The sequence below is a fragment of the Boleophthalmus pectinirostris genome, unplaced genomic scaffold, assembly GCF_026225935.1.
Source record: "Boleophthalmus pectinirostris isolate CB_2022bp ecotype Guang Dong unplaced genomic scaffold, ASM2622593v1 HiC_scaffold_22, whole genome shotgun sequence".
NCBI classification, from domain to species: domain Eukaryota; kingdom Metazoa; phylum Chordata; class Actinopteri; order Gobiiformes; family Gobiidae; genus Boleophthalmus; species Boleophthalmus pectinirostris.
The window spans coordinates 26,701,436-26,715,167 of NW_026571190.1; the positions used below are offsets into that span (position 1 = coordinate 26,701,436).

At 39.2% G+C, this 13,732-nt stretch overlaps 1 protein-coding gene across 1 annotated transcript; it reads left to right on the forward strand.

The window, feature by feature from the left end:
• The first annotated feature begins 1,567 nt into the window (after positions 1-1,567).
• Positions 1,568-13,686, forward strand: kitb (KIT proto-oncogene, receptor tyrosine kinase b). The gene is made up of 21 exons (XM_020938460.2): positions 1,568-1,913; positions 3,018-3,296; positions 4,143-4,427; positions 5,017-5,156; positions 5,249-5,417; positions 5,498-5,687; positions 5,763-5,878; positions 5,945-6,059; positions 6,730-6,917; positions 7,652-7,758; positions 8,254-8,380; positions 8,466-8,570; positions 8,795-8,905; positions 9,405-9,543; positions 9,634-9,698; positions 10,319-10,410; positions 11,568-11,690; positions 12,252-12,363; positions 12,602-12,701; positions 12,766-12,871; positions 12,967-13,686. The coding sequence occupies exons 1-21, from the start codon at positions 1,859-1,861 to the stop codon at positions 13,114-13,116; spliced, it is 2,874 nt and encodes a 957-aa protein (XP_020794119.1). The 5' UTR covers positions 1,568-1,858; the 3' UTR covers positions 13,117-13,686.
• Positions 13,687-13,732: the final 46 nt, after the last annotated feature.

Consider the following 13,732-nt stretch of genomic DNA (forward strand, 5'->3'; position numbering starts at 1 on the left):
ACAGACTTGAACACAGCTGGTGGGCAGACAGGTGCATTGTTCTGTTACACACTGAGACACACTTGCTTTTGTATAGGGACACTTATTTTGAAGGCTGGACTGCAGGTGGTTAGTGAGAAGTTTTGTTTTTCCTGATAGATTCAATCAGGGAATCAGTGAATACAGTTACAGGACAGTTCAGGATCATAGAGCAAATAAGGCCTCAGAATCAATCAAAAAGGTGTGGCAACTTCTGCTGAGACACCTGTCGGGCCAGTATAATTAAAGTATATTAAAGTATACGTATATTTAAAGTAAAACTGACTCTTGTGAGCTTTAAGACATGTATGTATAATGTTGTTACATCTCAAAACATACCTGGAGTTGTGTTTTGTTTCATTCACACGTGTTTGAGTAATCCTGCATATTAGTCTGTCTACATCTCCAAAGCTCAAAATGCTCTGTTCCAATTCTCATGTTTGTGATGAGGAAACAACATTATAACATGGCCCCTTCAAGGTCTATTGTCTTTTTTCTGATTTGATGATTTTTCTGATTTTATTTTCATATGATTCTTTTATTATCAAATAGAAGTAGACCCAAAGAGACCCATGTAAAAGATTAGACAGAAATTCATAATCCACAAGGAACATTTGATTTGAATATCACTGTGCTTACTCAACAGATCAGGCTCTTTCGTAACACTTTTCCAGTCCATTATGTTAGAAAAACATTAGCAAAAGAGCAAGAAAATCAATTCATCCTTTGGTGTTGTGCTTGTGCAGCCTCACTCCATCATCATGTGCTAGAGGAGGCACAAACAGCCACAGGGCCAGAGCTGATACAGATCATGTGTGTAAAACAGCACAACACTGTTACTGTGCTTCCACATACCTCTTTGGAACAACAGGAAATAAAGATAACTCCAAACACTGATATGTTGAGGAATTATATTTTTTATCCATGTTATTATTATTATTCATGACATAGTTAGGCTACCAGCAATGCATAACTTTAAGTACTAGATTAGGAAATATCGTCTTCCACTTAATATCTTCGTTACTATTTTAAAAACAGATGCAGGCCTATGCATTTCTTGCATTTTATAAGAACATTTCTTGCCCTTTTTAAGCCTATATGTTATTTATTAAAATTTGCCTAGGCTGTACAAATAGAAACATGTACATGATTTTATAGCTACAACGCATAGTTTTTGATTAACTGTGTTCATAATCTGCAAAGTCTGCATTTGGGATAGGCCTTCATGATAGGCCTTTCTGATGAGGGTTCATGAATCAAAGGAACAAGCACGTTCGACCAGTAGGGAAAAGTAACAGCTACGGTGAAAAGGTGCACCACAAACTGAATGAGTCAATGTAAGAAAATACAGAGCCCTCCATCACAGTAGGCTGCTCTGACAGTGTGAGGTAATACTGCTGTATCACTGGAGCATCCTCCTCTACGCGCTATATGAGCATAATTTAGGTCAGTCCTTCAGAGCGCATGCTTTTACTTTTACGCATCTGCGAAAGTGTCAGTTTTTCAGTATATTTTGGGTTTCTCCTTTTGGCGAGAAAATAAAGTTAATAGACGTTTTTTTTTTTACTGTAATAGCAACCGACTCATCATCCCCTTTGGCTTGAGTCCAACCAATGCGGGACAGAGAAGGAAGCGAAGGAAAGGCAACAAGCCAAGAAGAGCGAGAGAGGCGCTGTGGCTTTAAGTAACAGTGCAGTCGGCCGGAGGGGGGGTGAAGCATCCAGGATCGTTTTGTTTGCGCGCTGGTACCCTCTCACAGAGAGACCTGCTCCTGCTGACAGTGGACAGGGAGCACTATGGTCTTTTGCTTTTTTGATGGAGCAGACTAAAACGCCTAATCATGAGGTGCTTTTTACTGGGCCTACTTTTTGTCCTTGTTTTTCTCCAACAGACAGGTGAGTTAAATTTCTTGGAACTTGCTTGTAGTAACTTTTGAAATATATTGAGACTGTCACGTATTTTGAGTCTCTAATTTGTGGGTTTCGCAATAATATCCTAAAAGGCGGGTGAACCTTTTAATTAGACTATTTCGCGCTCGTGATCCAACGTAAAAAAACAGCATTGCAAAAAAACAAAACAATGGCGCTGTCTTGGCGCACGTTTTATTGTAATATAAGGATATGTGGAAATGTGACTTAAAAATGACAAGTTCCGGCACGTTCAACGTATTCTGCATTCTGCAAGAGTCCGTGCACAAATATTATAAGAACCGTATTTGCATAATTGCTTCAGGTACCTGGGAGCGGGACTGCCCCATCCCGGAAAGCAACAGGTGTGTGTGCGTGTGTCTATGGGAAAGAGAGTTAATTATTTATTTGACCGAAATTAGAGTCTTCTGTTTCTTTACACACTAACACAAGCAGCAAGAACAAAGCAGGAGGGAAAAGTGGGCACACAACACCACTATCTTCAAAACACACCCAAGTAGAGGCTACTCCCAGTGCTGTCAGGACACCTTTGTATTTATCATCTTTGTTTTTTTTTAACTATTTATTTTACAAACCCGGCTGCCCACGCTCTGGGGCCACATTCTTACAGATGGTTGCAGAAACACAGATAATAATATTTTAAAAAGGGGGTGTCTGTTTGTACTCACAGCCTTAAGGCATAACAGTCACATGAAAACCCTTCTCTTCAAATGCTGCTTATCATGTGGACATCAGCATTAGGCTATAGAAAGTGAAGAAGGGGGCTGAGGTTAAATAAACAAAAAATAAAAAAATAACGGTGTTCCTTTACACATTGGAGTGGATTTGGAAACTTAATGCATGATTACTCAGCGGGTAGACTGCTCATAATTATTGATTGTTCAATTGAGCCATGGTGGTTTTTATAGTGCTGCGTCTTAAGGACTCATAGCATACTTAACGTAACTACAACATTAGACACTAAGGCAGCATGCTCTATCAGCTTGTGGCTTCTGTTTTGAGGAATTGAACTTGGCTCTCATATGCTTCCCAAACCTGGTCATTAATGTTAATATCTTGTCTATTTTTTAGTTTGGTGTGAGCCAGTCATCACCCCCGGCGGACCTCATGTGGTTGTTCCCAAGGGGGGCAAACTGGAGCTTCGTTGCCATGAAAACGCCACAGTGTCTGGCGCCCCACCAACTAGGCTGCGCTGGCAGAGGGAGAGGGCGCGTCGGTTTGAGGGAGACATGGAGGAAGGTGCAGTGGTCTATGTGAAGGTGTCCTCTGCCCAAGCCGTTCACATGGGCCGCTATGTCTGTCTGAACAACAACACCCTGGAACACAGCTCTATCTATGTCTATGTCAAAGGTGCGCAGATAAGCAATCAATCCATCAATCAAAGTTTATTTTTAGAAGTCTTAACAACACTTAATGTGAGCAAAGTGCTTCACATTAAAATCACAAGATAAGATATGCTTACTTTGTAGAATATGGTTATTTTATTTATTTTAGAGTTTTAGACTAGACTAACACTAGATCTTTTCTGTAATAATTGTTTTTTTCATCAGACGTATTACCAAACAATAGCATGACATTACATTACAATTTAATACATACATACATTTTGTTCTGACTGTGGTGGCACAAATACTTTCTACATTAATAATCTTTTTTCATTGGATTTGTGGAGTTTGAATGCCACTTTTTGCTCTTTTTGAACAGTGTAGGTACTTGTGAACGACAATATAAGGAGCCACAAAGTGAGATTTTGTTTTGCCAGTGTTTTGTCCATGTTCTTTTAAGACTATGGGGGAGAATTTTAGACTATAGGGGGCCACCATAGTCTGTTCTATTAATGGGGAAACTCTGCATACATAATACAGAGTCACATGTTTCTAGGCCAGATAATTGTACAGCTATTAACCACAAATCACGAAAGTTATATATTTTGACACTAATGCAGCAATATAAGCCGGATCCTGTCTATATGACATAAATGTGATAATACATCAGTTTTATGTAGCTCTTTTCTTGGTAACTCAATGCTTTCACAATAATGTAAGACAAAGTCAAGGACAGGACAGACAAAACAAGCACAGAGGGAGCATTGAGCTGTTTTTTAAGAGTTAGTGGATTTGAGTTTTTGATGTGGAGGGGTAGACAAAAAAATTCTACATGTGGTTTTAGTTGACCTTTTTTGTTCACTCCACACAGATCCTAAAAATATCTTCCAGCGCACCATGGTAAATGTCATACTGGTGCGAGCCGGTGAAAACTGCACCATCCCATGTCTTGTGACTGACCCCAATGTTACCCACTTGGCCTTGGAGACTTGTGATGGTCGACCTTTGCCCTCGGGTCTGAGTTACCGGAGCACCCTTCTGCGAGGCATTATCATCAACAATACACAAAAGGAGTTTGAAGGCTGTTACATCTGTGTGGGGAGGTTGGCTGGACAAAGAGTGGTTTCCATGTCATATAAAGTGGAGGTGCGCTCTGGTAAGTTTGTTACAGTAAAGCTACACTGGAAGCTGAGGCATGATAGACTCAACATACATCACAGTCCTTTAAAATGTACCGTTTATATGATAATGAAGTAGTAAACTAAGGTGTGGCACTAAGGGGGAAAAAAAAATCCTCTCTGTGACCACTGTTTTTGCAAACAGATAAGAGACTGCTGATGGCTATATTGTTTTTGACTTGAGCAAATAATTCACAAGAAATATAAATTGTTTGAGAAGGAAAACAGAGTTTACAGAGTCATACCCTGAACAAAGCTCTCAAGCGGAGCATCAACCACTGTGTGTGGAGTAAATAGAATTAGTGTGGTCATTGCCAAACAGACACACTGAAGTGACGTCTGTAGGCATTATAGTGAAGTAATCATTTAGCACAACAGTCAGAAGGCAATTGTTACTGCTAAGAGGATAGAGATGTTTGCAGTAGTTGTATTTTAGTTATTGTTTCAACTCCATCAAGTATATTACACTTTAGACCAGGAAATTTATGCTAGTGCAGCAGCTGTTTCTTTCACCCACAGTTTGTGCACTACAGTTAAGTTGAATATTTTTGTTTTTTTTTGGTCCAGTGCCAGAAATGCCTCCAGTGATCTTACTCTCCCATAAGGACAATGTTATTTTGAAAAAAGGGGAGCAGTTTCAAGTTACCTGCAGCTCCAACAATGTCGACCCAGACTTTAGTGTCAAATGGCACTTTCCCCCAACTGCGGTAATTACAGTTTGGAATATTATTTGTTTTGTCATGTCACTCAATAACAGTTAACAATACAGTTTCTCACTTTTGTCCACAATGTCACGCAGGATCCAGTTGAATCCCATGGGTCCAACATCCTTTTAGGCTCCCATGGTTACCAGAGGTCCACCTCACTTGTGATCACATCTGTGGACCAGTCAGACTCTGGCATCTATCGCTGCAATGCTCATAATAAGAGAGGCAACAGTTCTAGGACCATGCACTTGGATATTCGCGGTAAGACCAAAGGAAATAAAGTTAAAGGGCACATATGTTTAGTAGGTACAGTTCTGATGCAGCTGTTTCTTGCTGTACAGATAAAGGATTCATCAGCATGTTGGGAAATGCTAGTCCAGTTCAGGCTGTGATTAAAGAAGGGGAGAGCTTGAGTCTTAAAGTGCAGTTTGAGGCTTATCCTGCCCCCAGATCCCTTTTCTGGTCTTTCAATGGCAAACACCTTCTCAATACAACAGAGCACTTCATCACTGTGCACAAGAAGAAGTACAGGTGTGGTCACTGAGAAGTCAAACACAGTCTGCAGTGAGAGAATTAACAACAGTTAACAGATGTGCTGTGTTTCAGATATGAGAGCGAGCTCAGGCTGGTGAGGGTTCTGGGCTCAGAGGGAGGCATTTATCTGTTTTCTGTCAGCAATGAAGAAGCAAATGTCACTCATGCATTTCATGTCTACGTCAACAGTAAGTTAGCACATTTTACTACCAAGTAAACATGATATTTATCTCATGTTTTAATCTTTGTTTTAGGCAAGCCCATGATTATTGCTCAGGAAGGACCTGTGGATGGACAAGTGCGATGCATTGCTGCTGGATTTCCAGTCCCAAAGATTAGCTGGTACTTCTGTGAGGTGCCTCACACCAGGTTTGTACAAGCACAAGTGTGCTTTGATAGTTGTTTCATGTTGCAGAGCAGAGTGAAAAAGACACAAGTTGGTGATACAGTGCTGAGAGGAAAAATAGTTCTTACTAATAACAGACTCGCCCTGGTGTTTTGTCTCACAGCTCTTGAAGCATGGTGCAGGAGTCATTTTAAAAATGTAATAGCATTTGTCAAGCTGAAATGTGAGTTCAACAAAGGATTCATACAGTTTCTTATCTACTTTAGTAATTATTTTATTTATTCTAAAAGCATTTTATTGATTTTAATGTATTGCTATTTTATGGGTTTGCTTTTATTTGACTTTACTGGTTTTAATGTTTTAGGACTGGCGAGGTTGAATTGAGCATTTTTACCCTCTGCTGTTTTTTAATACCTTTTGCTGTTTTTAATGTTCTCTTTATACGTACACCTCTTGTCGCAATCTCTGCATTTTTGTCCCCCAAATCACTGTTCAGGACATTCATAGAAATGTTGTCTATGCTTGACTGCCCAGTCTTCAAAATCACCCACAACCTCAGCATTATCTTCATATCTTTCTCTTCACCCCTCTTCACCTCTACACCGCAAGAGAAATAATTCATTTTGATGTAATGAATGGATCTTATTATGTTCTTTCTAATGCAATTTAAAAGCTCATCTTTCCCCCTCACAGGTGCTCACACCTGCCCAACGCCTCTCAGTGGGAGGTCTCTGAGGTTTCCATGGTGACCGAGTCTGCCTTTGGTCGCAGTGAGGTGGAGAGTCGTCTGAACATCAGCAAGGAGCATGCTCAGTACCACACCCTCGAGTGTGTGGCCTACACTGAGGGAGATGAGGCCTACACCCTGTTCTCCATCAGTGGTATGAGAAAACTAACTTAATATGAGAAAACTAAGAAATTATACTTTCCAGCTAATAACATGGGGGTGAAGCTAAATGAAAGCACTACTCTGTTAGACTTGTGAGTTTATTTTAACACAATCTGAGCTGAAAGAACTGACTTAGTTTGAACTACAACACGTGTGATTATTTGTGAAATTTCAAATAATTTCCCTTATGGATCAATAAAGTTTGCCTAAGTCTAAGTCTAAGTCTAAGTGTGCTTAAGGAAGTCTCTTGCAAGTAAAATCACAGTCACAAGGTAGTCTGCATTTTTCCAGATAGTCCCTCTCAGCTTTTTTATTGGACCATGAATGCTCACATTGATCACAGACTTCTGTCAAGTATTTTTTTGTCCTTGAGTTTTCAGACTGTATTTTAACATTTTTGGCAGTTTTTGCTAATGTGTGCATTGAATCACCATGGTAGCTGTTGAACATTTCGCCAGTAAAGTACATGTAGAACACCCCTAGCATAATGCCACTGCAAAGTATCAATATGAGAAAACTAATATGACCCATTGACCCTGTGTGCGAACTGCAGCTGGCCACAGATTGAATAAGATTATTACCATATGCTGAGTGTGCACAGCGGGATTATGTTGGGAGACGGTCTAATCCTCGGAGTACAAACAAACACCAAGGACTGCAGCTGTCTATTGAAATAACGGAGAAGGGTCTTGTGTTTCCTAACCGTCGCTGTGTATATGTTTTCAGAGCGAGTTGTTCCGCATGAACTCTTCACCCCTCTGCTCACTGGGATGGTGGCTACTGGTGCCGTCCTCACCTGCTTCCTGGTGGTGCTGCTTTACAAGTATATGCAAGTGAGAAAACATTTAAACTGATGGAACATTTCTCTGCTCATTCAGCTGTTTTTTGTTACAACTTGTTACAAGTCTTTTCAAAATTCATCTTAATCAAATTTTACATGGGATTGAGATGATTTCAAATTGTCAATGATATGCTTGATACTAAAGAAAAGGCTTGAAACTCGATACAGATTCATCAGATTTATATTTGCCACGATGATGGCAATAAAAATATAATGTATATTTCAACACAGAATTGGACCAGTCGTAGTTTCTTTAATATTATCATATATATGAATGAGTTGCCTGAATTTCCTCTTTTTGGGGATTAAATAAAGCCCTATTTTGTCCCATTAAAATGATTTTTCCAGTATTGGTACAGGGTTAATAGTTTGTTACTAATTAGAAATGATCAAAGACAATGCATGAGACTTTGTACAGGTAAACGTGTAAAAAAAACAGTTGTTGGCTACAGGTTTATAAACACCATTTTTATTTTATTTTTTACAGAAACCTAAATTCCAAATTCAGTGGAAGGTTATTGATAGTATCCATGGCAACAACTACATTTATATTGACCCCACCCAGCTCCCGTATGACTCCAAATGGGAGTTTCCACGGCAGAAACTGCGCTTTGGTATGGTAGATGTATCCATACCTGAACTGTACATTATTTGTTTCTGAATGTGAGTAATTTGATGAGTGTTTTGCGTCTTTAACAGGTAAAACTCTGGGCTCTGGTGCTTTTGGTAAAGTAGTGAAAGCCACTGCCTATGGGCTGTGCTCAGCTGATACTGTCACAGCAGTTGCAGTAAAAATGCTCAAACGTAAGTGTGCTGTCCTCTGCTGTTTTAATAATTGTGACTGCAATTACCTCATATATGGAACATTTAGTATTTACATTATTTTTATTTTCATTTCATAATCATTATTACCAACTTGAATTACTTCTAACATTCTTGTGTGTTATGTTTCAGTGCACAGTATCACAGGCTATTATTATATCCCCTCTACAAATCACATGTCACACATATGTCTGTTGTCCCTCCAGCCAATGCCCATGCGACGGAGAAGGAGGCTCTAATGTCGGAGCTGAAAGTTCTGGGTTACCTTGGAAACCACATGAACATCGTTAACCTGCTGGGCGCCTGCACTGTCGGAGGTACAGCAGAGTTTCCCCAAGTCTCATTAACACCAAAGTTTGAAGTTTCCCCATGTAATCTCCTGTTTACACACATCTCGGTGCAGTGTGAGCATGAGCACTGAGATGCGCTGATTTACTGCCATGACCATCAATTATTGTTCTTGTAGTGGAAATCAGATATGGAGCTTTAAGTACCACTCCACTGCAGCGAGCGTGATGCTGCTGGACTGGCCACAAATTTACTGACTTTCCTTTAGTCAATATTATCTACCTGTCTGCTCCTTTGTATTGACTACTTACCATGGATGTTCAGAAACGTTACTATGCAAGAAACACTTTATTTAGATGTTTGTGGTAAAAACAAGCATTGATTATTGGCAGAACTATTGATTCCAGTTAAAGATTGGAAAAAAAACACTGCTTTGTTCCTTGGCTGTGGTGACAAAAATATTAAAAATAACTAAAATATCCTCTTTGTCTGATGAACAAGACATGCCTGTTTTTTTTCTCCCCTCAGGGCCGATTTTGGTGATTACCGAGTACTGTTGCTATGGCGACCTTCTCAACTTTCTTCGAAGGAAACGAGAATCTTTCCTAAACGCACAAATTAGTGATGGTTACTATCGCAACATCTTCAACCAAAGCGAGCCGATGAGGTTTGAATATTTTAGGTCATAGTTGCTGGTTTAATAATGACATTGAGTTATTGATAAGGGTGTGTATGTGTAATGTGTTTGATGCTTTAGGGAGGTGACAGGCTCTGGATACATGCCCATGCGTCCTTCTGAAAAAGAGAGAGCTTCAGAGTCAGGTATAATACAAAGAAGTTTTGGTGTCTTTATCACTGTTTCTAGTCTGATCCAATATAAAGTAATAAGGCTGTGTTATGGAATCAGTTTGTTTTATTTATACTTTGATTGATTGCAGCTGATGTCATCAACATGGGGGGGGTGACGCTAACTGAAAGCACTACTCTGTTAGAAGCTCTGTCACTCAAGTTAGACATTAATCAGAGCTTAATTTTAACACAATTTGACCAGAAAGAGCTGGCTCCTAAACAGGACCATGAATGCTCGTATTCACAGTATCACAGGCTGAAAATGTGTTGTTTAAATTTCTTTTCTGTTTTTTCTTGAGTTTTCTGACAAACTTTCAGAACTTTAAAACTTTTTTGTCAGTGTTTGCTTTGTGAGCATTGTGTCACCATGGTGACCGCTACATGTATCTCTAATGGTGAACTGTTTATAACACCCCCAGTCACTGCAAAGTATCAAAACTGGGGAACAACACTGGGCTGGTCAGCACAGGGATCAGACTGTCAAGTCTAATATCTCACCTGAGTCTTTGAGTGTCGAAAAAAGCACCATAGAAATCTGATGTATTATTTAATATTCACATCTAATTTACTGACTTGTCTGAATTTGTCTTTAGATGACATAGAGGAGCTGTCTCTGGATGCTGAAGATCTACTGAGCTTTTCTTATCAGGTTGCCAAAGGAATGGAGTATATCACTTCAAAAAATGTAATCCCTTACCTTGAGTTTATAATACAAACATTATGTTTGCTCTGTTCAATTAATGTGTTGAATAATATGATTGATAATAGCTTTAAGAACTACTAATGATATTAATACTATACTAATATGGGCGGCAGTAGCTCAGTTGGTAGAGCATTTGTCCACTGATCTGAAGGTTGGCGGTTTGAATCCAGCTCTCGACATAAACATCACAGGTTGAGCGGTCAGATCCACTGACCCACAGGTTGGCTGGTGTGATTCCAGCTCCCACAGATGAATGCTGCCGTTGTGTCCTTGGGCAAGACACTTAACCCACCTTGCCCACAGTGTGAGTGAATGGGTGAGTGGTTACTTGTTGTAAAGGGCTTTGAGTGCCTTGAAGGTGGAAAAGCGCTATAGAAAAATGTGACCATTTAATATGTGCAGCTCTCTGAACACTTACTTGTGGTTCATTTGAGCATGCACCAGACTGTGTTTAAAAACTACTATAAAATGCAGATTTATGGGCTTAAGTGCACAGCAGCTTGTTTGTAAATCACTTTGTACACTTCCAGCATGTTATAATTTTAAGACCCTGTATTATTATATATTATATTATATATTATTATATACCATTATTATTATTATAAATTGACTCTTGTGAGATTTAAGCCATATTATAATGTTGTTACCTCCTCAAAAACATATCTGGAGTTGTGTTTTGTGTTTTCTCACATCTGAGAATTCCTTTATTATTAGTCTGTCTACATCTCCATCACATCATGATGTCATGTAGTAGTAGTTTGCAAGCTAACAGCTACCGTTTATCTTTTGTTTAGTAGAAATAAGCAATTTCTGAAACTGTCCAAATGATTCTAGTGAAGGTGTATGGAGTTTAAAAGCACAGTGGAGCAGTTCTTGTATTTTGATTTGAGTGTTAAACGTGTGAATGAAACAAAACACAACTCCAGGTCTGATTTGATGAGGAAACAACATTATAACGTACATCAGAGAATAGCATAATATGGGCCCTTTAAGATGAATATTGCTTGCTCTACAACAAGGTCCCATTTGATAACAGACACATTAATCCACACAATGTTTACCGTACTGCGTATTTGTTATCAAATTAAAAACCTGTTACAATGTCAATGCACCATTAGCTTACGTGTATTTGTTTGTAGTGTATTCACAGAGACCTGGCAGCTAGAAATGTTCTGCTGACTCACGGTCGCGTCGCAAAGATCTGTGACTTTGGTTTAGCACGTGACATCACCACAGACTCCAGCTACGTGCTCAGAGGAAACGTGAGTCAGCTAATGGCATCAATGACAACAAGACTGTGACCGATCACTTTCAGTTACTGAGCTCTAAAAGTTTGTTTTTTTAGTAGAGAGCAATGATGACAAGAAAATTATAGATTTTTTTCAGATTTGTCAAAAAATTTTATTAAATTGTAGAGGGAATGTGAGTCAGCTAATGGCATCAATGACAACTCCCTATGTACACAAGGATAGAGCTCAGCAGTGACCGCCCATTCCCTGATCCCAAAGTAAATTTTTGATACATTTTTCATATAGATTCATTCTGAAAAGTGTGTATTAAACGTTTGAAAGTTGCTCAGTGTTACTCAGCTATGTGGTAACTAATTCTTTTAAATTAAAGCAACTGCATTTGGATATTAATTACCACATAGCCTCTGCGAGGCCTTTGAACTTTAAATTTAAAGGGTTGTATTTAAGTCTGTGAGAAAAAATTTACTGAAATTTGCATTTGCTTTGTGTCCAAAAGTATTACTATCAGTTAGACTGATTCTTTGTATTCTGATTCCTACAGCTCACTTTAACTGTTAATTGCTGCTTTTGCAGGCTCGTCTGCCTGTCAAGTGGATGTCCCCTGAGAGTCTGTTTGACTGTGTATATACCTTTGAGAGTGACGTCTGGTCTTACGGCATCCTGCTCTGGGAAATCTTCTCTCTTGGTAACAGCCTGTTCCAGATGTTAAATGTTTTTTCTAGACGTATAATATAATTTAGCCGAAGGAAGCCATAGTTGCGTCCCCCAATGAAATCACTTAGCTGAGAGCAATGAACAATTAATGGTTATTGTCCATAATCTGCTTTACAAGGGCACAGCAGCATTAGAAGAATCCAATTTATTTTCTCTAAATTACACTAAGATAACCACTAAACTTATGTTTAAATGTATGTGTGTTGTAGGCAACAGTCCGTATCCTGGAATGCAAGTGGGTTCTGCTTTTTATCGAATGATTCAACAAGGACACAGGATGAGCAGACCTGAGTTTGCGCCCGTAGAAATGTATGTATTTGAATTGGCTTAGAGAATATCAAACAACAATGTACTACTCCTGCTCTGTCCGTAGCTACGACATGATGCTGAGCTGTTGGAATCATGACCCTTTGAAACGGCCCTCATTCAGAAAACTGGTGGAGAGCACTGAATTGCTGCTGTCCGAAAACACTAGAAATGTAAGTATTATGGATTTTAAAATGCCTTATATTACTCACAGAGTGTGATCACTATCAGGACTGTATAACAGATTGTATTGTTTGTGTTTTTGTAGGTGTACTTGACATTGAGTACTGTACCTGGTCACCCTGACCAGCAGAGGGAGTCAACACGCAGGCTGAGCTCAGTGTGCAGCACCACAGCCCCCACTCAGCCTTTACTGCTCAGCTCTGGAGATGTGTTTGTGGATTATGAATCAGTCTAAGTGTATTCAGCCCCCCTAACCCCACAATGTCCCAAAGAACAAGAGCCAAACTACCCTGTGTAAAGTAGACTACTAACAACAACATATACAAAACTCATGCACTGCTGGCCACTGTCTAACACAACACAGTATTCTGCACAGCAATGGCATGTATCAAACCTCTGCTTATCACTCTGGGGGCAGGCTCAGTGAGAACCCTTAGAAGAGGGATGTGACTTGCAATTTTAAAATATCTGTTGTATTATAAGAAAACAAAGTGTACATTTTGGTGGTTAATATTAAGAGTTTGGTCTACAGCTGTGGTGAATTTTAAAACTGCATTGGCTAAATTTCACCGACTTTTTGTTAAGGAGTTTTAAAGGTGTTTTTTTAGAGAGTGGCGATAAGGAAATCTTTTTTTTTCTGATTTGTCCAATTTGTATAAAATTGTAAATACACTAGAAATGTGCCTTTTTATGTTTTCTGGATGCATTTGACTTTGTGTTTATTGTTGGGAGCCGTTTGTACAGTATTTTGGAGGTAATGTTCCTGCAATTTTGATACAGTGGGTTGACTTGTTATAATAAAAAAGTACTTGTGATGGTAAAACATAGCAGAGCCTTAATTGTTTTGTAAA